At 33.4% G+C, this 24,499-nt stretch overlaps 1 protein-coding gene across 1 annotated transcript; it reads right to left on the bottom strand.

The window, feature by feature from the left end:
* Positions 1 to 534: 534 nt before the first annotated feature.
* Positions 535 to 24,100, bottom strand: LOC144372305 (tyrosine-protein kinase Yes-like). Its single transcript, XM_078035687.1, is given in 12 exon segments — positions 535 to 1,752; positions 6,466 to 6,597; positions 8,083 to 8,236; positions 10,180 to 10,252; positions 12,907 to 12,983; positions 12,986 to 13,095; positions 13,273 to 13,425; positions 15,176 to 15,334; positions 15,421 to 15,524; positions 16,794 to 16,892; positions 19,939 to 20,038; positions 23,832 to 24,100. Coding segments are annotated over 12 exon segments (1,635 nt in total). The 5' UTR covers positions 24,097 to 24,100; the 3' UTR covers positions 535 to 1,543.
* Between the last annotated feature and the right edge of the window lie 399 nt (positions 24,101 to 24,499).

The raw sequence follows: 24,499 nt of genomic DNA, 5'->3' as shown, positions 1-24,499 counted from the left end.
TCCTTTGTTAGACTCTTTAGCCAGTAATGCTGCTATTGAAATTCATTCTTGGGAATTTTTTACAAGTTAAAAAAAAATCAGCTTTATTTGTATTTTCACTTCTGCACTTTAAATGGGCAAAACTGTCCCCTTTTAATGATTGTTATTGTGCAGAATAAATTTTCCTCCCCAAATCAACTATATTCTAAAAGGAAAAATTGATAATCATTAAGTATAATTAAAAAGTGGAGATTTAAACATGAATTTGAAAACTCTAAAATTGCTCTGCATAAAAATTATGTCACTAGAATTAGTGTGAAGCCTTAACTTCATTATTTTGAGGATGTAACTAACACTCACTTAATATGTATGTTAAGAAAATTAGTTTTACAGTCATACTTTATAACTCTTGAAGTCTCAGAAACAGCTAAGTGAGGAGCTTTGAGTGCCAGCAAAGCCATTTTGCTACTCCATACAACAGCATTAAATATCACATTCCACCCCTCTTCCTGTAAAACTTTCACATTTTCTTTTCTCATATTTCTTTTAAATACATTTTCCTCTCTTAGTCTATATTCAATACAAGCAAAAGTGCGTTCAAGTCCCTGATCTAGTGATATTTTCTATTTGTGGCACCCATCACCATAAGAACATATTAGCAAATCTTACAGTACCAAGTCTATTTTTAAAAATGGACTGCTTAAATTCTGGGTCTCACTTTTCATGCTAAAGATTAAAAGATTTCCCCTTCGATTGGATAATAAAATTTCAATTACATATTGCCTTTGGGAAAAAAAATGTAACTTTACAAAAGATGAGTTTACAGTTACTTTCATTTTCCTAAATGTGAATTATTTCAAAAATGAAGTGAGAAATTTCTTTTTCTACTTTCCAGTTCCATGAATCTGAGTATGAACATAGTGCATTAATACTTTCAAATTCCACTGCTGAGGTCTAACATTTAATTAAGTTTTAGGTGTTAACCTTTTTGCTTTTGAAAATTATGGTCTATTTCCAAGCAAAAGGAGGCATATGTTAAGACTTATATCGACTGTTTCACATAGGAAAAAAAAAAAACCTCTGAGAATAATAAACACAAGAAAGTCTTCAAAACTGGAATGGAATCATTTGGTCCCACGACATTCCTTAATTTTAGATTTTAGTATGGTATAAGATTTTACCTCTCAATTTTTGTCTATAACAATAAATAATTTTCTCTTTTAACAATCTGAGTTTGGCGAAGAAAAGAGTAGCCTTGTTGTGCTTCCTTACCATGCTATTACCCATACTGTTCAGTATATTATCCCTAGATTTTCTTTGGACCCTGAAATAAGTTGGAAAATTTATCATTGGTACTTTAGAGTTTAACACTCAGGGGAAAAAAAGTGGTTTTGTGCAACCATATCTGGAATTCCAGTTTACCATTAAAACATGCAGAGTGAAGATTTTCTTCTTTTGATTCCTGTACATAAAGTGAGGAATTCTACACAAGTCTTTACATTTTGGCAGACTTATGCATATAAAATAGGGTACTGGGATTATAATCCCTAGATTACAATCCAGATTACAAATTTTCTCCTGGCTGGTACTGTGGCTCTGCAGCAGTGAAGTAGTCTTCCAGGAAGGACTGGATATATTCAAATGTTGGTCTTTCATCAGGGTCCTTCTTCCAGCAAAGATTCATCAATTCATGCAGAGATTCTGGACAGCCTTGAGGGCAGGGCATTCTATATCCTTGTTCCACCTGTTCCAGCACTTCACGGTTTACCATACCTAACACACAACATTCAAATGTTAAAGAAAAAAAATCCTAAAAAAATGATCCTAACCATCACTAGTAAAACAGAATAAATCCCCTAACCACTAGCTGTATATCAAGGTATGTTAAGTTTATTTAGTAAAAGATTCTTTTAATAAAAAATACAATTTAGACATCAGAGTATATCCAGAGAAACTTAGAAAATGCTAATCTATATTTAAACATGTTCAATTTTTAATTCTGCCTAAAATTTTATTTTCAACACTAATTTCTTCAAAAGCCAATCCCATGTGGTTAATGAGAATTCAGGGTACCATTTTGAAGTAAGATAATTTCTGATATTAATGTTTAACAATGCCTAACTTGGGCACACTTGAAGAATGGAGGCCAGATGGTGTCTGAAAGAACTTTCAAGTAGGAATTCCAAGAATTTCAGTCCTGGTTTTGCTAAATATACTAACTACATAATTATATTGAGTCACCTCCCTGAAACAGTTTCCCTTATCTCATATATCTGTTTGACTTTCTTCTTGTCATTACACACAGTTTCTTTCTTCTACTCCTTTGTAAACTTCCCTCTTCCACCACTGGCAACTCACCCCATATTGGCAGAGGCTTGGCTGTCTCACCATATCAGCAAACCCATCATTCCTCCTATCTCCCATATCACCCCCTCTTTCCTGCCTGTCCACAAGGCAAGCTATTCCTCATATCTTCTGCAATATTAAACTGACTGTTAGCAATGAGATTTTTCATAGACTATGATTCCCTTAAAACAATGTAATGAGATTAAATTATTATCTCTATTTCTATTTTTAGTTGTAATATGAGGAACAAGTGATTCTTTAAAAAACTTTAAAAAATATTAAAAGAAACTGCATAACTATTACTTTGGGGTCCAACACTTGAAAAAGAAGTTTTCTGTGATTTTCATCTAGGTAAGCAGATTTTAATAACTGAAATCCACTATATTTTACCCAACACAGAAATATAAGCAGAAGTTCTTTGGGAGGAGGAGAAAAGGAGCAGGTACTTAACATTCAATGAGGGCTTACTTATAATTGGTGAACTTTTCCCCCACTTCTATGCCTTTTAAAAAATTTTATGCTTAACAGATTGTTAAGATTAATCAATCTAAATAAGCCTGAACCTATACAAAAGTAACCTTCCATTACCAATAATTCTTTTTTTGTCAGGTGCTAAAGAATAAACCCTGGACCCTGCTCCTGCTAAGCATGTACTCTTACCATTATGTTATATCCCCAGCCCAAATTATCAATAAACTCTTTCATTCAAAACTTTACCCTTCAGAATTTTCTGACAATCACAACTAATGAATTATTTTATGACAACAGTTACATAAGTACAATATGGCAGAAATGGCCTCTGGTAGAAATACTATCATCTTCAGGGGCCTGGGATTGTGGCTCAGAGGTAGAGTGCTCACCTAGCATGAATGGGGGTTCCATCCTCAGCACAACATAAATATAAAATAAAGACATTGTGTCCACCTATAACTAAAAAATAAATATAAAAAAATACTATCTTCAGGAAGAGAATTATTTCCTGTAAAGGAATTTCTGAATTTCACAATGAAATACAACTCCCTGAACATAGCACAGAGTTCTTTCTCCCCAATATCTCAGTAAAAAAAGGAGATAGGAAGATTCTAAGATTGTTAATATTTAAAAGGAAATATTTAGCACTCTGTCAATAAATTTAAATATTTCATACTTGTTTGCCTTTGCCACAGTTTATTACAATCCTACAACAAGACTAGCAAACAAGCTGTCACTTTACAATGAACAGTCTGCTTTGAGAAGAGCCTGCAGTGGATCGGTCTGTGTTACACGTGAATCCTCTTCAAATCATCCAAGACAATGATGCTTATATAGTGTCTTTTGCTTCTTTTTAAAGGCTGGCAGGCTGAGAATTGGGGTGTAGCTCAGTGGTAGAGAAAGTCCTCAGCATGCACAAGACCCTACGCTGATCTGAAGCACCATCAAAAAAAAAAAAAAAAAAAAAACAATCTACAAATTGTATTTGGATTTTTGTCTGAACATTTAATTTAACCAGGATATCCCAACCATATTAATTTTTATTATGTATTTTGTAGCTATGTAGTCAGCTGCAAACTCATCTTGGATTTTTATTCTTCCCTGTTGACCCTTTTCTCATCATGAATGCCCCTTTCTATCTCTACTAATATTTCTTGCTTTAAAGTCTACTGCTACACAGGCTATCTTTTGCTTAGCATTTATTTGCACAGTATATTTTTTTTTCTGTCCTTTAAAATCCTGGCTTATCTGTCATTTAATTAAAATGTTTAGTGTACTTACACGTTATGTAATTATGGACATGGGTAGTTTTAATTTTACCATTCTGTTATTTATTTACTTTTTTCCCATCTATTTTTTCCTCTCTTGCTTTATGTTTTGAGCAAGCAAGCAGTTTTTATATTTCCTTTTTACCCTCTTCTTCTAGCTTTTGTTTGAAGCTAGGAATTGAACCCAAGGCCTGGTGCATGCTAAATAGTACTCCATTACACCCTAGTCCTTTTCCTAGCTTTTTCCTTTACCTTTTCTTATTATATTAGTGGTCACTGTCAAGATAACATTTCTTTGGTTTATTATTCTTCATTCTAAATAAATACTCTGATGCTTTCCAAACAATGAAAGAAATTAGAAGACTCACCTGTTATTCCTTTACCTCTGCCCTGCCCCCTGTCCTCTGTGTGGTCATAGAATGTATTTTTTCATGCATTATAAAATCAGAAAGATACTTTTATTGTTGGTGTTTTAGATCAGCAGTTTTCAAATATTTTGAAGCCATCATTTCATTCTTTCCTGGTTTCCATATCCTGACAGAGTTAGCTGCTGTGTAGATAATATACCACACATCTCTATGACTGTTTGGCTTTGATTTTAAAATTGGATCATGATATAATTATTTGAAGTTTACTGAGTTTATTTTAATTTATCCTGCTTAAGAATGACTAAGTTTATTAAATTTGTGGGTTGTGTCACCCACCTGCACTATCAGATTTATAAAGTTTTCGGCTATTATTTTTTCAAAAATTGTTCTTCCACTTTTTCTCTCATCTCCTTCTGGGACTCCAATTACATATAAATTAGACCTGAAATTTCACTATGCCCCACTTTATTTCATTCATTTGTTCTATTTTTTCCAAGCAGTTTATCTATGCATTACTTTGGATATTTTATATTAATGTACCTTCAAATCTACTAATCTTGTCTTCTATGTCCATCTAATGTGTTTTTAATTTCATAGATACAGTACTGAAATTTCCATTTGAATCTATAAGAATTCCAAATGAAACTACTTAACATGCTGTATTTTTTCCTCCAACCATATTGCATGTAGAGAAAGCAGAGCTAGATTTTATCTAGTGTTATGATTTTACCAACAATACTGAGAAAAGGCAAAGGAAAAAAATTGTAAATGTAAGGCAGAGATTATAATGCTTGACCATGAAATTTAAGGGGTATAAGGGATAGCTACTGGTGGTAGACTCAATGGATTGAATATCCTGGTACTATGAAGAAATTTCTATGGTTGAGGTAGAGACAGCTGGCAAGATGTAAGTTGACAGTAGACATATTAAACTTCAATTGAGAGGTGAGCAGTTACTGGTTATGTTAAACCTTTAAGGTATGAATAGTGAGAAGATTACAGAGGAGGAGGAGGAGGAGGAGGAGGAGGAGGAGGAGAAGGAGGAGAGTTTAAGCTGCAAGAGACTAGGGCAACTGACATATGTATTAAGATGGCCATGAATTAAAGTATGAATGGAGTTTTAATAGAAAGAGTGATGGGGAGTCAGTATTAAGTGAGGAGAACTTGAATGGTATCAGCAAATAATAGCAAAAGGGGAAAAGTGGGAGATAAAATTTGATGGCATTAGCTCTAAAGTTGAAGATATTAGAAAGGAAGGATATATACGTAAAACCCATAGGAGTAGCATAGCTATTTTTCCTGAAGATTAGATTTTATATACTTTCACTCTCAACTATTAGAATATTTCAGTAGAAAAGTTTAAGAGGCAACAGAATAAACAAACATTCAATTGTCACTGAATTTCAAATAAGCTAAAATTTCCTCTTACCCCAAAAGCTTATTTTTAAGAGACAGCCATTTTAATTTTTTCTCCTTTAGTAATGACAGATACATTTATTGTCAAAAAAGTCTATTGAAGAAAATAGGGCAAATATATACAAAAATACATCAATCACACTAATAGAAAAGAACAATTACCTGGGGTACAGAAGGATATTTGTGATATGCTTCTGATCTGAGATAATGGTATGGATAAAAGGCACTTGTGGAAAACATTCTAAGGAGAAAGCTAAGATGGACCTCAGGCACACCTCCCCTGCCCTATCTCAGGATTGTGACTCTTATGGTTGCTCTCCATCCAATGCCAAAATAAACAGATGGGGACTTGGAAAATGAGAAATAAAGATCCTCCTATTATTTTTTAGCTCCTAACATACTCCTATTAAAGTCGTGATGGGCTGGGTGTTGTGGTGCATGCCTATAATCCAAGAGGCTTGGAGGCTGAGGCACTAAGCAACTTAGCAAGATCCTATCTCAAAAAATAAAAAGGGCTGTGGATGTGGTTCAGTGGTTAAGCACTTCCAGGTTCAATCTCTAGTTTAAAAAAGAAGTCACTGATGGGATAATGAAGAGCAAATGAGATGCAAACTTACCTGGATATCGCACTCTCCCCTTTGTTACCAATTCTGTCTGTAGAATTCCGAATGACCACTCGTCAGACTTTATTGTAAATCGACCATACAGTGCAGCTTCAGGAGCCGTCCATTTGATTGGAAATTTTGCACCTAAAAACATATTGGCAATCTTGTTTAACTGTTTATTAAAAGTCTATCTTTGTGGGCTGGGGATACAGCTAAGTTAGCAGAGTGCTTGCCTTGCATGCACAAAGCCATGAGTTCAATCCCTAGCACAAAAACAAAAAAAACAAACAAATAAATAATTTTTTAAAAATCTACTTTTATAACTATAGTAAAAGCAGTGCTAATCCTTTGTCAATATCCTTACTATATGCAGCATCAGTGTCAAATTCTAACAATAGAAGAGACATGAGGAAAACTCTTTAATTTTTGAAATTTATATTAAAATGAATCACATTTCTTCCTTATAGTACTGATTTAAAAAAGGAAGTTAGTGGAAGGAACAGAATATCATTCAAGAAAATTGAGGTAGAGGCTCTAGTAAGTAAAAAATATGGATCATAAAATCTGTAACTTTTAAGTTCAGTCTGGCACCCAGCAGTTCTTCTAATTATGTGCTGATAAAGGAATATTTTATTAGATTCTAATGGCTACTGATTTTCAACCATAGTTTCTTTTCAATTTTATAATATATTTCTGGAAAATTTTATTGTGCCATCACTTTTAAAAGCTCACATTAATTTACTCCAATATTTAGTGCATACTTTTATGCACAGGCATTATACTAATCATTATGGGTACATAAAAACATGAATTTATACACTTATAATGTTAATAAGTTTATAGGTATCTTGAAGTTACTTATACATGTATGCATAGCAGTATAAAATAAGTTCTTTAGATTGTTTGGCAAACAGAAGATCAATTTTCACTAGTACAATCACAAAGGTCTTATTAAAAGATGCTATTTGGGGTCCTGTACAGTACAAGATGTTTAGAGGCCTGGCCTCTACTCACTAGATGCCAATAGCAGCCTCCACATTGTAATAGCCAAAAATGTCTACAGACATTGTTGGATGTCTCTTGGGGCTGGAGAGTGACTGTCCCTTGATTGAGAACCATTAAGCTAAGGTAAGAGTTTCAAAATTCATGAAGTTTGTTAAAGAAAAGAAAGAAATTTTTAAAAAAATTTTATTTGTTGATATGCTAAAATAAATGTAAAGAAGCTATTATTAATTATATTTCAAATGCAAAGAACACCTAGCCAAATCCTTGCAGGAAATAACTATCAAAAAATCACAGCAGTAGGGCTGGGGATGTGGCTCAAGCGGTAGCATGCTCGCCTGGCCTGGCATGCTTGCGGCCTGGGTTCGATCCTCAGCACCACATACAAACAAAAATGTTGTGTCTGCTGAAAACTGAAAAATAAATATTGAAAAAATTATCTCTCTTAAAAAAATCACAGCAGTATTCATTATATATAATTTTATGAATAAAATCAATGTTTTTGTGACTCTTCTGAGAGGACCTGTAATTATTCTTACTCTATAAAACTGCATATTGAAAAGAGTTTTAAGTGAGAAAGAAACAAAGGACAATAGATTACAAGCATTTAAATAAAAGTACTCTTACCTTGTCTTGCCGTGTATTCATTGTCTTCAATTAATCTTGCTAAACCAAAATCTGCTATTTTACACAGAAGATTTTCTCCTACAAGAATATTAGCAGCTCGAAGATCTCAGTTAATATAGTTCATTCTTTCAATATATGCCATACCATAAGCAATCTTGGAAAGGAAAAAAAAGATACATACAAAACATGATGCAGAAGGAACCAGGGAGAAGATAATTTTGGTTAATGTTTAGTAGATCACTGGAGAATCATATATCTCAAAAGAAGATGATAGTAACAGGCATATTACTTAGGAGCTAGTAGGTAAAATAGAAAACACTATAATAAAAAAGCAGGCTAAATCCAGCTTTTAAAAATTGGACACATCCCCAGCACAACCACCAAAAAACCCACCAAAAATCTAACACCTTTTTTGAGGGTACCACTCAGCGTATCTAGTAATCATTAGCAGCTCAATGTCCTAATGTCTTCCTGTGTCAGTTGTTGGGAGAAAAGATAAGTCACAGGGTTATTTAGAACTTCTGGATAAAAGTCTATCAAAGTTCGCATCAGGCACAGCCTAAGATGTCCTGTAAGCACAGGTGGAAAACAGTAAATGAACTTGCAGCCTAACGTGGCCTGCAAACTGTTTTTATATTGCCCAAGAACTAAAAATGGCTTTTCTATTTTTAAAGAGTTTTAAGGAGGAGGAGGATGGGGTCTGACAGAGATTGTATATGGCTCCTAAAACCTAAAACATGTACCTGACTTAAAAAAAAAAAAGGTTCAGATACCCTAACACAGAGTATCTAGAATTTTGACCTCAAGGCTTGGCATATGCCAGTGTTATATGTATAGTTCCTCTGTATAAAGTTCCTCTAAACTGCCAGATTCTGTGGCCATGTGGAAGCTCACTGAGAAGTAAAAGCTGCATTACCAGTTATGTCAACTGAGTTCAATAAAAGTCCCTTCGAACACCTATAACATATCTGAATAGAAACATTACACTTTAATAAAACAAAAAATTCAGAAGAGTTAAAAAAGATTTTTTTTGGGGGGGGGTTCCAGGGACTGAATCCAGAAGTGCATATTAACCATTGAGCTACAATCCCTAGACCCTTTTATTTTGAGATTGGGTCTCCCTAAGCTTTTGAGGTTGGCTTTAAACTTGTGATCTTCCTGCCTCGGCCTCCTGATTCAATGGGATTATGTGTGTACTACTCTGTCTAGCCTAAAGAGACTCATTCTTTTTTTTTTTTTAATATATATTTTTTTGGTAAGGAGCATGATATTTAGATGTTTTTTACTTTTTTTTTTAAGTTGTAGATGGACACAGTACCTTTATTTATTTATTTTTATGTGGTGCTGAGGATTGAACCCAGGGCCTTGCACGTGCTAAGCGAGCACTCTAACGCTGAGCCATAACCCCAGCTCAAAAGACTCATTCTTAACAGCATATTGCCATTTTAATTCTTATTTAGGACCATAGTAAATAAAAAATTCAGCATACACTTTAGATTTCTAATATTTTCTTTGGAAGAGTAATCATCCATTTTAATTTTCTTGCTTTTTTTTTTGTACTGGAGATTTAACCCAGGGCAATTTACCACTGAGCTACATTCCCTGATTCCTTTTAATTTTTTCATTTTGAGACTGGGTCTCACTAAGTTGCTGAGAGGTTCACTTAATTGCTAAGGCTGGCCTGGATCTTGTAATCTTCCTGCCTCAGCCTTGGGAGTTACTGGGATTACAGACATGAGCTACCATGCCCAGCCATTTTAATTTTCTCAAATTTATCTGTTGAAATATAAATAGATTTTTGTATCTGTGAAAACACTTTCTAAAGGGTCATAATATATGGGATAGCACTGAACTGGGAGTTCCATAGCTAGTTTTAGTATGTTCTGCTATGAAAAAGTTTTGTAAATTTTAAATCCCTCTGGTCTTTAGATACTATATTATTTGTAATACTAGGAGCTCACGCTGGATTATCTCCAACGTTCCTTTCTGTTCTAAAATTCATTTACTTTTCTACATAAACCATATTATTTAGGTAAGATTATTCTACATTTTAAATGTTAACTTTCAATTCAAGTTGATATATCTATATGCAAATACCTGAGCAGCCATATCGACCAGTTGTGGAAGCTTCAAATATTTTCCATCTTCTTCCTTAAGGAAATCTAATAAACTTTCTGTAAGAGACAGTGAAATATCCATGGAAAATCAGTAGATTTTACATTAAGATTGACATAAATATTCCTCTACCCCCAAATGACCAAACTCTAACAAAATTTCTCAACTTTTTATTTTAAAAAAAGTTTCTTTCGTAGTTTTGAAATTTCTGAATAATTACCTCAAAGATTCTAGAAAAGACCCCTAAACTGAAATTTATTCTCTTTATAACACATGAAAAAAAGGAAAAATGTACCATTTTCCCTTTCCCTACAGAAAATGTCATCAAATTGGTGTCATTCTTTCCTGCTTTGATCAAGATTTTAAGTTTTATATCCCAAAATATATTTTTTAAAAAATACTTTTTCAGTTGTTGATGGACTTTATTTTATTTATTTTTATGTGGTTCTGAGGATCGAACCCAAAGCCTCACATGTACCAGGCAAACACTCTATCACTGAGCCACAGCCACAGCCCTCAAAAAATATAACATTTTAAATCAATATGATTCAAGAATTCAGATATGGTTATAACTAAATGAGCTGCTGTGGAAGTGCTGGCTTGACCAATGTCTCTTAATTTTAGCAGAAATTATAATGGAAAAGCAAAATACTATGAATACAGCAAAGTGAAAAGCCAGGAAGAAATGTCTATTTGTTGCCTCTCTCTATCACTAGTTAAAAACATACACATGCTTCAATTTAATAAAGAGAAACCATCAGACAAATCCAAACTAAGATTTATTTTATAAAACATAAAATTGGATTGTTTTCTTAAACAACAATGCTGTGAAACAGAAAGTCAGAGGAATGGCTCCAAGCTCAAGGAGACAAAGAGAAATTACAACTGAATGTAACAAATGGCCAGGAGATAGGAAAAAGAAATTCCAAGTAATGGAAGCAAGGAATGAAAACAATCTATCTGTCCAAAACAGTGGGTTTACACTGGAGCACATAAGGCAATGAGTCTGGATGTATTATAGGCGCCAACTGCTAAGCTAAAAACCAAAATGGGGAATTTCTGAGTTTCAAAACTAGAAAGGACTTTTGTTATCTTGTATTCTTAACCTCTTACCTAGAAATAATCCTAAACTAGTGATCTGACAACACAAATTCTAACATGTTCTCAAAATTAAATAATTTGTAAAGTAATACAGAGATAAATGAACCATTAGCTTTACTTCCATTATATTTCTTTTGTTAGCAATGTCTTGATTTAAATTTCTTCCTTATCCCTTTCTCCTTTGTCTTCTAGTTCAACCAGAGTACTCTTTGAAAAGGTATACTTGGAAGCTGTTTACAGTAGAAACTCTTCCCAAAGAGAGCCATGAATTATTGGGTTTAGGTATGTTCTGACTATCAATTAACAGGCTATGTCAGTTTGTTTCAGTCCCTTTTGAGAAAAAAAAAATTCCTATAGTAAATATGTATCTTGTTGTTGCCCTTGTTACCACTAGAGGGAACTATATCATTGGTCAAGGTAGACTATGGAGAGGGTAACATAACCTGTGCAGTAATTTAGTTTGATTCAAGAGAGTAAAAAAATAAAATAACTTAAAAAATAGATCAAGGGCTGGGGTTATGGCTTAGTGGTAAAGTGCTTGCTAGCACATGTGAGGCACTTTGTTCGATCCTCAGCACCACACGAAAATACATAAATAAAATAAAAATATTGTGTCCATCTACAACTTAAAAGAAAAAAAAAAAAGATCAAATTCAAATGGGTAAAAATTGAGCCAGTAAGCACACTTGCAGATTTGCTCGTCCTTCTTCTAAAGCATCAGTAGCCTAGGGATGAAGAGGAAAGAACATCAACTTTCTTTTCTCTTTTTCTTGGCCATAACTAGCTCTGTTACAGAAGATCTCACCTTGTGGTCTGTGTTTGAAAGATGGAGAAACTGCAGTTGACAGTAGTGGAGAAAAGAAGTTTCTAGGAGTCCTGAGTATACAGACTGTGTTTACATTAAAACAAATTTCCTTTAATTTTACCTTTTTTCTTTGCTTCAGTACTACCTGAATATCATTCTGATTTTATCATTTTAACTCAGTTTGTATATTTTGTTGTATATTTTGTTTTTTTCTTCAGTCAAATCTACTTTCATTTATTTTTATGTGGTGCTGAGTGTCCATCTACAACTAAAAAACATATTTAAAAATAAAACACCTACTTTCAAAATAAATTCAAACTGCCTAGGCATCCTTTAAAACTTTGTAAATCCTCCGGAATAACTGGAACTAACCACTATTTCATTAACAAAGTGTCACATTTTTTGGGGCATGGTGGCACATGCCTGTAATCCCAGCAATTTGGGAGGCTCATACAGGAGGATGGCAAGTTCAAGGCCAGCCTGGACAACCTAGTGAAACCCTGTCTCAATTAAAAAAAAAAAGAGAGACAGACAGAGAAAGAAAGAAAATTTAAAAAAAAGGGTGTGTGGGGGGGTGCTGGTAATATAACTCTAGTGGTAGAGCATACCCGAGTTCAATCCCCAGACTAGCAAACAACAAAAACAAAACCAAAATGTCCCATTTCTATTTTCAAATGCTTCCAAAATAATCATAAATTAGAAAGTACTATGCAATAAGACTCCATTTTTATAAAAACTGAAATGAATGATTCTTTTGTAAAGAAGTTACCAACATGAATATTCCAAAAGATACTAATATACACTTACCTTTTGACATAAATTCAGTGATAATGTAAATTGGTTCTTCAGAAACAACAGCATAAAGTGGAACAAGTTTATCTATCGTGTCTTAATTTTTTTCATTATCTGAGCTTCTTGAAGAAAAGCTTCTGGCATCATTGTACCTGGTTTTAGTGTTTTGATATCTACTTTTGTGGTTCCATTCCATGTTCCTAGAGAAACAATACCTCTTACTATCTTAATCAATATTTTAAGGGATTTTAGAACAAATTTCAATGAATAGCAATTATATTACATATTTAATATTATATATATATTTTTGTAATAAAATTGCGGCACTTTAATCTGTGGCTAAAAATTGACAAAAACCAAAAATTCAGGCTTCTTACCCATCCACACTTCACCAAAACATCCTTGTCCTAGTTTAACCTCTAGTCGCAAAGATTCTCGAGGGATTTCCCAAGCATCTTTTGCTAGACCTTGAGTCTGGGGTTTCACAGTTGGACACACGGTTGTTAACTTGTGGCGTAAACCATCAGCATGTTCTAGATAAATGAATAAAACTACAATGTAAAATGAATTATGTATAAAAATTAAGCTACAGAGTATATAAATGCTTAAAAAGGGCTCATAAATTATAGAAAAACTGTCATAAGTTTTTCTCTAAAAACAAAAAGGAAGTTGTTTACAAGAAGTAAAAAAAAACCCCACATATAAGAAGTGAAACATTTTGTTAAATATATTTTTATGTTATTGTTTACTGAATACTTATGCTCTAGCTATTATGTTAATTTGGCTCTTTATAAATTGCTCATAAAAATGAGGCTTGGAAAATTTAGGAAACTTTCTCAAGGTCCCACAGTTAATAAGTGATGGGATTCAAAGCCAGGTCTGTCTACCTCCAAATTTCTGATTTAATAAATGGGATTTATTTGATCCCTAAGAGAATGCTTTTATTAATTGTTATTTCTTTTTTTGTTGTTGTTTTTTTCCTGGAGATTGAACCCAGCACTTTACCACTGAGTCACATCCCTAGCCCTTTTATATTCTGAAACAAGATCTTGCTAAATTGCTTAAGGCCGTAATAAATTGCTGAGGGTGGCTTTAAACCAGCAATCCTCCTGCCTCAGCCTCCCAAGCCATGGGGATTACAGCTATGCACACCACTGTTCCCAGCAGGAAAAATTCACTTAGTTAACTGAATTTTGAATAAGAGAGTCACAATGTAAGGAACTTTAGATTTATAATGGCTTGATCTGTGCATCTTTCTCATACAGTCTTTCTTATTGTAAATGAGACATGTTCCCTCCCATTCTCATCAAGAATGGTTACCAACCACACAAATTTTCTATTCTAGCAAGGGCAATTATGTGTTGGCACTGCTTGGTAACATATTTGATTGATGTCAAGACTGCTGATTGACTTGGTAGACTCAGTTTATAGTTACCTGTCATTGAAGAAGATATTACCATGGAAACTTTCCCTCATCCAGTACTAATAATTTAAAGACTTAGATGCATTTACATAATGAATTGATAATGAAAAATTCTGAGACATAAGACTCCACAGTTGAATATTTCCAAAATCTTTGAAAGACAAGAATATCTATAGTTGCCACAGGTTAATCTTCTAAGAAAAATATACCTTCAGACCATATTTTATTGGGTTTATATTCTAGGAAATCTTAGGAGATCAGCCACTGAAGGGGAAGGTAATCCAAGAGGATATGTGATACAGCTTTTTGTGTCAAAGTGTTTAGCTTTAGCTACTTACCTGTGTTTATAAATAAAATATTTGCTTTTATGTTTTTCATTTATTTTCTATAATATATTTTGGGGGAGGGGGTACTGGGCAATGAACTCAGGGACACTCAACCACTGAGACACATCATATTTTGTATTTTATTTAGAGACAGGGTCTCACTGAGTTGTTTAATGCCTTGCTTTTGGCTGAGGCTGGCTTTGGACCCACTATCCTCGTGGTCTCAGTCTCTGGAACTGCTGGGATTTAAGGCATGTGCCACTGCACCCAGCCTCAAAATGTATTTGTACATTATGAAATGGAACTCCACTATAAAAATTATGCTTGTAAGATATAAAAATTTCAACAACAGTCTAATTTTAGCACACTATCCAATAACCCAATTCAGATACTAAGAACTACCTGTTCTCATTTTAAAACTATAATACTAACATACACTGGGCACATACTGTGTATAAAGTAGTAGTATGCTAACCCTTAAGAGAGATGAGGACATGAATTTTGTTCTCATACAACAGAGCATGAGGAAATAATTTTTAGCTGTGTAGTGTTTCACCAATTTCTGAAGAGTGTCAAATTGTGCTCTGGTTGTTATATAGTAGCCATCATTGTTAAGTTTCCTAATTTTGTAGTGTTTAACATTGTCACCCCTTACTTCATCCCAATCACTAATAGAGAGGAAATAAGCACCTGGGAGGAAGAAAATAAATGCTTATTATCTCTTTCTTAAAATACTGGACAAACAAAATTTTATATTAATATAATAGTAATCATACCTTTAGTGGTTTCACTTTCTCTTACTAAGAATATACCTCGTTGATTGCCAGGATTCAAAAGTAATCTTTCAGCATCTTTTCTCCCCATTTTGCCAAAATACCATCTAGAAAAAAAAATTAATGATGTTTTGAGTTGGGAAGGTTTGAAGGTCAGAAAAATTATATTCACAAATAAATGAGAGTGAAATGGGATAGGGTAGCTGACAAAGAATAGCTACAGAACATGCTTAGGATATAGTAAAAAATAAATTTTTATTTATTAAAGAAGAATTTACAAATATCACTGTTAAAATATCTGATAGTATTTCCATGTACTGACTACTCAACATGACACTGGAACTCTACCTGGCAGTCATGGAAACAGCAAATGGAGAAAGACAGCAAATAACAGATCTTTTCTGTCAGTGACACATACAGGTAGGAAGAACAGAAGTTGTTCTCTGATAACATGTGATCACCTGTATTGATAAGATCTAAGTATATAATATTCAAATTATGAGGAACTCTAATTTCATATGAGTTTGATTTAATAAAGTTTAATGAATAAAAATGACAATCTTTGCTATGAAAAGACTCACAGAACAGTGAAGAAGGCAAAAGAACAAAAGTAACAAATGTTATAGTAAAAATAGTAATTGAAGCAAATGTTAATAAAACAAACAAGTATTGACAACCCCTAGCTATATGCAAGACGCTGTGTTAACTGTTGTAATATGAAAAAGAGGTTATTATTTATAGATTCCAGAACAACTAGTTGGACCAAAAAAGTAATATGTTATTGAAACTGACTTCTAACATTTTAGAAGTTGTAAGAATAGTACACAGAACTCCCAAGTTCCCCAGCTGTTAATATTTTACTTTGTTATATTCTTTATTTCCCACCTTCCTTTATATGTTGGGTGCATGTGTTTACATCTTTTTTCCCCTTTGAACTGACTGAATGTTGCCAAAATGCTGAATCATTACCCTAAATACTTCAGTGTATGCTTTGTAGAAGACAAGGATACTGTCCTACATAACCACAATGCAAATACCTAAATCAAGTAGTTAAACACTGAAACAATCTCCTCTCTGAGGTAAATTTTGAAGAAAGTCTGCAGAATATGAAAAGGACTAGATAATTTTAAAAACTAAGTGGAAAACTAAAGGAAAAAGACAAGGCATAAAAATATGATTAAGATTTACTCAGGATACCAATCTAAGCAGATACTACAGCATTAATTATGAATTCTCAAGTAACATCTATTAATGATACATTAGCTGTATTAAGACTGGTATGTAATTGTGTGTGTGTAAAATTGTGGCTAAGTAGAATGTGCATTAAAACATTTTAAAAATCAAAATAATCAATAAAATATGAAGTACTGCCATACTCTTCTGCCTGAATGGAATCTGCAGGCGCTACATAATTGCTAGGGATGTAACCATTCTTTCCTGTAGCAATTGATCTTGCTTCCCACCAGTCTCCTTCCCTGAAACACATAAAACAACAATTACCACAACGTATAATATATTGCACTTTCTTATTTCAAGTAAATGAGAGATATAACTTCCATTTTTCTACTTATGCATTCACTTGATCAAGAATTAAACTCAACATTGTAAAAGAACAACATTTTAAAAATAAGTTAAATGAATTAAAGAAATTAAGACTAAGCAAAAGTATAATTACATACTACTACAATAAATCAACAATAAAAGCCCCAAACACCATACACTAAAAATTCAATTATAGTATCTTTTATTCCTCTTCATAATTTTTTCAACCTAAGACAATAAACTATACTGAACTAAGTAGTTTTGAATAAACTTTCAAATTATTCATCTTTGTCTGAATTTCTTAAGAGCTTGAGATAATTTGCTTACCATAATACTCCCCAATTTAAGGTACAAACTTAGTGGTTTTTAATATATTCATAGAGCTGTATAGCCATTTTATAATAAATTTTAGAATATTTTTTACCACCACAAAAAGAACCCCAATACTTATGAGTAATCACCTCCAACCACTTCCACTATTGGCAACCACTTAACTGCTGTCCATCTCTATGGATATGAATATTGTGGGCATTTCATATAAATGGAATGATTTATGTGGTCTTTTGTGACTGGCTTTTCACTCAGCATATATTTTTTTCAAGGTTAATCTATGTTTTAGCACATATCAATAGTTCTTTGTTGTTGTTGAATGCTTTTCTTTTTAACAGTACACAAAATTATAATGTTCTTGTTTTAGTCATTTTAGAAAAAAAAAATTATGAGGCCTGAGCACTCCTTATAGAAAAGCAATTAATAATAAACAATAATAAAAAGCTCAATTTCTAGAAAAATGTTATCTAAAAATAATTCAATATACTCAAATTAAGTCATAATTCAGAATATGAGAACTGTCGCGACCCCCCTTGCCCGCAAGGAAGACGCGACTCAGGAATCTTCTTTCAGCAGTTTATTCAGGCCCTTGATATTCTTTTAATAATTCTTCTACTCTACTTCTACTAAACTTCGGATGCCCCTCCCAGCCTTAATAAAGCACCGCGAACCCCAATGCAAAGCTGCCACGTGTACCCTTCTCACAGGGTGCTAGAAAATGACACGCCAACTTTCTCTGATAAGGAGCTGGGAACACGCCAACTCTCTTTGATATGGAGTTGTCCTTCACAGACCACAACGGAGCCAGCGCCATCATGTAATGGCGACCACAGTCCGCAGGAACGGCTCACCACAGAGAACTATATGGTTTGTGGTATAAAAACCTTGACTGTTACAAAAGTAATATGAAAAGAACAAATATTAGTCTCTAATAAGGATGATGTACATGACATTCACTACTTAAAATTAGTGTAGGGATAGGGTTGTGGCTCAGTGGCAGAGCGCTTGCCTAGCATGTGTGAGGCACCATTGACCAAAAAAAAATTTTTTTTAAAAAAAGATTAAATGTATTTTTTAGACCAAAATTTTAAAAATATTCATTGATTTTGCTCTCAAAAACTGAAATGGAAAGCCCTTTGGTAATTCAAACATTTACAAACTCGTACATTTGGTTTTTGGTTTTCTAGTACGTTAATGATTTTGAAACATACAAATAGAATTGTATTTGATCCTGATAAGCAATCTGATTCATATGAACCGAATACCTACTGAGTGATAGATGCCACTCAGGATGTATGGAAAAAAGGTAAAAAGACAGTCCTTAAATTTAAATAACTCAGTCTAGAGTGGGGTTTTGCAGCCTCAATAATACTGACATTTTGGATTTGATAAATCTTTGATGCATGCATAGTAGGATGTTTACCAATATCACTGGCCTCTACTTTGTAGATGACAGTAGCAACACCCTGATGACAACCAAAAATATTTCCAGCCATTGCCAAATATCTCCCAGGTAATTTTGCCCCAGGTTGAGAACTACTAACCTAAAAGAATGACAAGCTAAGTGACAAATTAAAAGTTCCCTGGAAGCTGGGACTGAAGTCTGCATAAGGTGCTATGTGAATACCTAATAGAAACAATATAGCAGGACATGGGTTGTAGAGCATAAATGTTAGAACACTTGTCTAATATACAGGAGGCCCTGGGTTCAATCCCCAGCACAAAGGAAGGGACAGAAAAAGGGAGAGAAGGAGGAGAATGGAGAAACAGTCACTCCAGAAAAAAGTAGTATGTGTGAAGGCATGGAAAGGGCAAGAAACTCTAGTGTACTTAGAAAATTCCACCTACTACAGTATGGCTGATTGGTAGAGTTAAAAAGGATTTGAAGAAACACATAATAAATCCTCAGGGAACGATGGCTACTCATGTTTTTTTGGTTTTTTTTTTTTTTTTTGACTTGCTTTAAAGCAAGACAGTCATGATCGTATTTTACATTCTGGAACAATAACTGGTAACAGATGGAAACAAGGATAGAGGGAAACATGACTGGAATCAAAGGGACTATAAGTATATATTTCAAGAAGTTATAAGTGATTGTTATGCTTGCTAATGAAATTATGGGCTGGTTTTCCAAAACAAGGATCAAATGTTCTATGTGGATCACTAAATGACAGAAAGTCTTGAGAGTTACATAAGGAAAAAGCAACTTAATTTGGTCCATTTGGGAGTACAAAAGTTCCTTATTCAACTTTTTGGCTTTGTTTTTTAGAAAAAAGAAAAGATCTTTAAATCATCTGGATACTTAAATAGGAACAAAGAATTTTCTTTATAAAAGATTTTTAAAGTAATATATTTGCATATGCCCCCTCAGTAACTCTTCATTTAAAATTTTTTTTTGATTAGCTACAACTCTTCATTCTTAAATCTCTACTCTTTATGGCTGAACCACAGCAGCACAATTTGTAGAAGTAGTAACTTCTATAGGCAGTATTATGTCACGTGTCTCAAGGAACTAAATCTATCCAGCACAGAGGTCAGAGATTCATACCCTGTCATGCTTATCTCCGGATCATAAACTAGCTTATAAGTTTCAATGTAAAGAACAAGTGTCTGTCTGTATTTCTCCCTCTCAGAATACTCAACACTTACGTATTGTTAATTATTTGAAATCTTTCACCCTTCTTAAATGAAAGATCTTCTGTAGTTCTAGCTTCATAATCATATAAGGCCACAAATATAGTAACACCACCTAGCAAAGGAAAAAAAGACCAAGGTAAATTATATAGATAAAATGAAACAAAAGAGAAATAAAAAAATATTGCCAGCAAAAATCTTATTTTTTCTCTCCAGTTTTCAAAATCTATTTTTAGACAATTGGGGCTTCTAAAAGTTGGGGCTCTAAGCAGCTGGAGTTTAAATAATGAGATGTTCTCTTAAGACCTTCCACAAAATCACTGTAGTTTACATATTCTAAAACTCTATAGACTCGGAAACAAATTTAATTTGATTCTGAACCAATGCCTCTGGCTTGAAAAGACAGTCAAATTTCGAACCAATTCTTTGGAAGGAAGAACACTACTGGAGCACTATAGACTACTGACATTAATCTTCTCAACTTCTTATAAACAACAGGTGAACATTTACATCCATAATCATTAATACTAAACACTAGGGTTTTAGTAAGATTAACTTACTATATACTTACCTTAAAAATAAAACTGTTGGGTTTGTCGTGGAAGTTTAATGGCATGGCCGATATGAATTATAAAGTATAAATTCCAAAAATAACTCATATTTAGCAACATGTGCAGATGCTTAAGAGAAGAGCGCACTGAACAGCCAAACTATTATATGTAAGCAAAACAAATAACAATAGAACAAATGTATACAATATGCATGACTTGTCAGTGCTTAAAATTATTTCAGACAGGTATTCTGGCTAAACTTCCCATAATATATAATTCGTTTTTATTGTATATATTTATCACATATGACACAATGTTTTGAAACATGAATACACTGTGAAATGGTTAAATCAAGTTAATTCACATATGCATTGCTTCACATATTTCTTTTTTTTTGGTGAGAAAACTTAAAATTTCTCAGCAAATTTGAAGACTACAATACATTGTTATTAGCTATGGTCACTAGATTGTACTATAGATTTGAACTTATTCTTTTTTAATTTTTTTTTTCAGTGCTAGAGATCAATCAAGGCATCGCACAAGCAAGGGCATCGCACAAGCAAGGCAAATGCTCTATCACTGAGCTCTGTTCCAACATATTCTTAATTTCAATATGTATATATTTTACTCAATGTAATTCCGCTGACTTGGCAAATATCAATGGTTAGTTTACATCCATCCATCAATAGATTTTTTTTAATGGTAGGAAGAAAGGCAGTTAGTAAAATTACAGACTAAGCAAAAATATGAAATGTAGAAAGCAGTATAAAACGTACTGTCTCTAAATACAAAATGTAAAAAGCAGTATAAAATCTACCGTCTCTAAATATAAAATAATAGCAAACCAAAGTTCATTCATCTGGCTTCTATCCCAAGTTTTAGTCATGTACCAACTGCTTTTTGACATCACTACTGAATGTGTAATAACCATTTAAAACATGTACAAAATGAAGCTCTTGATTTTTCTTCTCTAACCTGTATTTACCCAAATCCTCTCTATTTAAGCAAATAGCACTAGAATCAAGTCAGGTAATAACTTGAGCCAATTCTATTACTAATACTACCAGTTCTACATCTATAATATTTCATTTATCTATTTTCCATTTCCACTGCTGCCCCCTAAATCCCAATCCATGTCATTTCTTACTGGGACTGCTGGGGCTATGAGTACTGGCTAATTAATCTACTTCTCCACAGAGCAGCAAGAATGAGTTTTTTTAAAAGGGAATTCCATTATGCAAAATCCTTTACATATAATCTTGATGAGCTTCTTCCCAGCTTCAGAAAAAATCCAAACTCCTTACTAGAGTCTATGTAGTACTAAGTAATAGTGGTATCCTAACATCAATATCACATCATACAACTCTCCTCTCTGCCTACATTGTTCTTCCCACCAGTTCTTAAAAACTTTCCAGTCCATTTGTTTCTCTTGAACTTTGTGTTTGTTATTCCCTCTTCCTAGAAATTCTGCTCTTTCCTGAGGTCTGCAGATAGTTCATTCTCATCAATCAAATATCAGTTAAAATGATTTCTTCTCAAGGAGGCTTTCCCTGATCAACTACAGGATCATTACCAATTATTCTTGCTAGTTCCTTCATAGAATTAAGAAATACTGATCTCAACTTATTTAGTTGTTTGTTCACTAATTATTGTTCAATCAACATTATTAGGTAAACTCTATCAGGAGAGAAGCCTTGTTTGTCTTGCCCATCTCTTATACCTATATGCAAAGACACTCTGTTTTTTACAAGAGTTAATAAGTGAACATCTTTGAATGGGGTATTTCATATGAATAAATACTTTTTCTTTTTCTTCAGTACTGGAGATTGCACCCAGATTGTAGTTCTACCACTAAGCTACATCCCCAGTCATAGCCCTTTTTATTTTGAAAAAAGGTCTCTGTAAATTGCCATAGTTGGCCTCAAACTTGTGATCTTCCTGCCGCAGCCTACACAGTTGTTTGGATTACAGGTGTGCACCACCATGTCCACTATGCACATCAATAAAAATTTAAAGTAACTAAAGTATGTCTTTTAAGTATTAAAATTTATTTTAATCATTTTGAATTAGTAACTTTCAAAAACATATAATCCAGAAAATAAGTTAAACTTTTTACTAATGACAGAAATATCATCATGGCCATAGATTATTGAAATATTTGCAGTCAGAATGCTGGAATTAGGACTGTGATTGTGGTGATGTCCAATATTCTCCAAATGTTGTCTAACAGAATCAGTGTATGGCAGTCCTCACTATTATTGGTTCAGAGGTGAACAAACTGAGGAGACAAATTTATAATCCATGCTTGTGACAGAGATTTCTCCTTTGCCCCCACAGGCTGTTAATAAGGACATATGTTAGGGCTAGGGTTGTGGCTCAGTGGCAGAGTGCTCACCTAGCATGCATAAGGCACAGGTTTGATCCTCAGCACCACATAAAAACAAAATAATGTGTCCACCTAAAACTAAAAGATACATAAATAAATAAATAAATATTTTTTTTAAAAAATAAGGACATATGTTACTCCATTTGATGCTGGTAGCTGTTTATGCCTAAGGATAAACAGGAAACAGATGAAATAAACCCAAATCCTGTTGATATCATGGAACTGCCACACAAATGAATCTTGAAGTTCATCTTCTTTGCTTTAGCTACCTGTGCTTTGTTATTTCAAGGGAAAAGCATCCTGATGCGGGAGCCCTCATGTAATGTAAGAGCTCATTTTCTCTTTTTCAAGTTTTTAAAATCTACTTTTTTAGGGCATTCTGTATCCATGGAAGATTGTCAACTATCTCTTCTTGCTGTTCTCTGAAAAGATATGATAATGTAAAAATGGGAGTCCTGCAGTATGACACTGAATCCAAGCTCTTATGCTTATAATCTCTGGGGGAAAAATTTTTCTGAGCCTCAGGATTTTTCTTTTATAAATCATAATATCTGATAGAAATACTGCATTATCGTGACTGTAATGCCAAATAATTAACACTTATTAAGTAACTACTGGATTACTTTAATACTAGTTAGCACTTTCTAATCCTGAGAAGTTATAAGATTCTTGGAAGAGGAATGTATGTTTTTAATCTTCATTTTCCCAGTGCCTGCCACATATTAATTGCTTAATAATTACTGGTAAATTAATGAAATAATTAAAAGTATAACCCTATCAAACTGTCACCAAATTTCCCAGAACCATATATATATATTGACTTTAATTTTTATGTTAGATATTGAATTTTCACATATACAATTTTTAAAAGTCCTCCAGTAAGATATTTTTCTTAGCAAATAGACCATAAGTATGTACTGCCCAAGGTTATGTTCTCAAACAGGCAACATAATTATCCATTTAAATTTCACCTGTTAAACCAGTAGGATATGAACTTGGCACCACTGAGAATGAGGAAGATGCTCCTCCAAAAGGAGTCACCCCTGAGGATCCTCCAAATGGTGTTATGGAAAGATTGCTAAAATTAACCAAAGTTCCTTTTGCTGAAGATGATGGTGCCACTGCAGTGTGCTCTGCTCCATAATGGCTGACACTTGTACTGACAGGCTCTGGAGTGTTTTCAGTTCTATATTTAATAGCTGGACTTTTGTTTTCTTTACTTTTAATGCAGCCCATTATCAAATCTACAGAGGAAACAGGCAAGTATTTTGAGAAATAGCTAATATACATCATACTTTAAAAAAATACAATGGAAAATATGACTTTAAATAAAGCATCCTCCCAGCCTTGCTACCCAGAAAAAAAGCAGTATTAAATTATGTCCCATTATCCTATATATGACAACTATAAAAATTTAAATTGAGCAGCAAATAAACTACAAATAGTAACTTTAAAGGTAATTCTTTTTTAAAAACAGTAATTCTTAGTTGTAGTTTTTCCCATCCTATAACATTCAGAAGAAAGCAGGTGAATGATGACTGCCTGGTAAATTCTGAAAGAGTGAACATTCATAACTTCAGTTATGTAATATTAATTCAAAATATAGCTGTAAATATTAAAATATAAGCAGTCTCAGAAA

Source organism: Ictidomys tridecemlineatus, assembly GCF_052094955.1.
Source record: "Ictidomys tridecemlineatus isolate mIctTri1 chromosome 12 unlocalized genomic scaffold, mIctTri1.hap1 SUPER_12_unloc_3, whole genome shotgun sequence".
Lineage (NCBI taxonomy): Eukaryota > Metazoa > Chordata > Mammalia > Rodentia > Sciuridae > Ictidomys > Ictidomys tridecemlineatus.
Note: the sequence above shows the minus strand (reverse complement) of the source record. Positions and strands in the feature narration are given on the sequence as shown.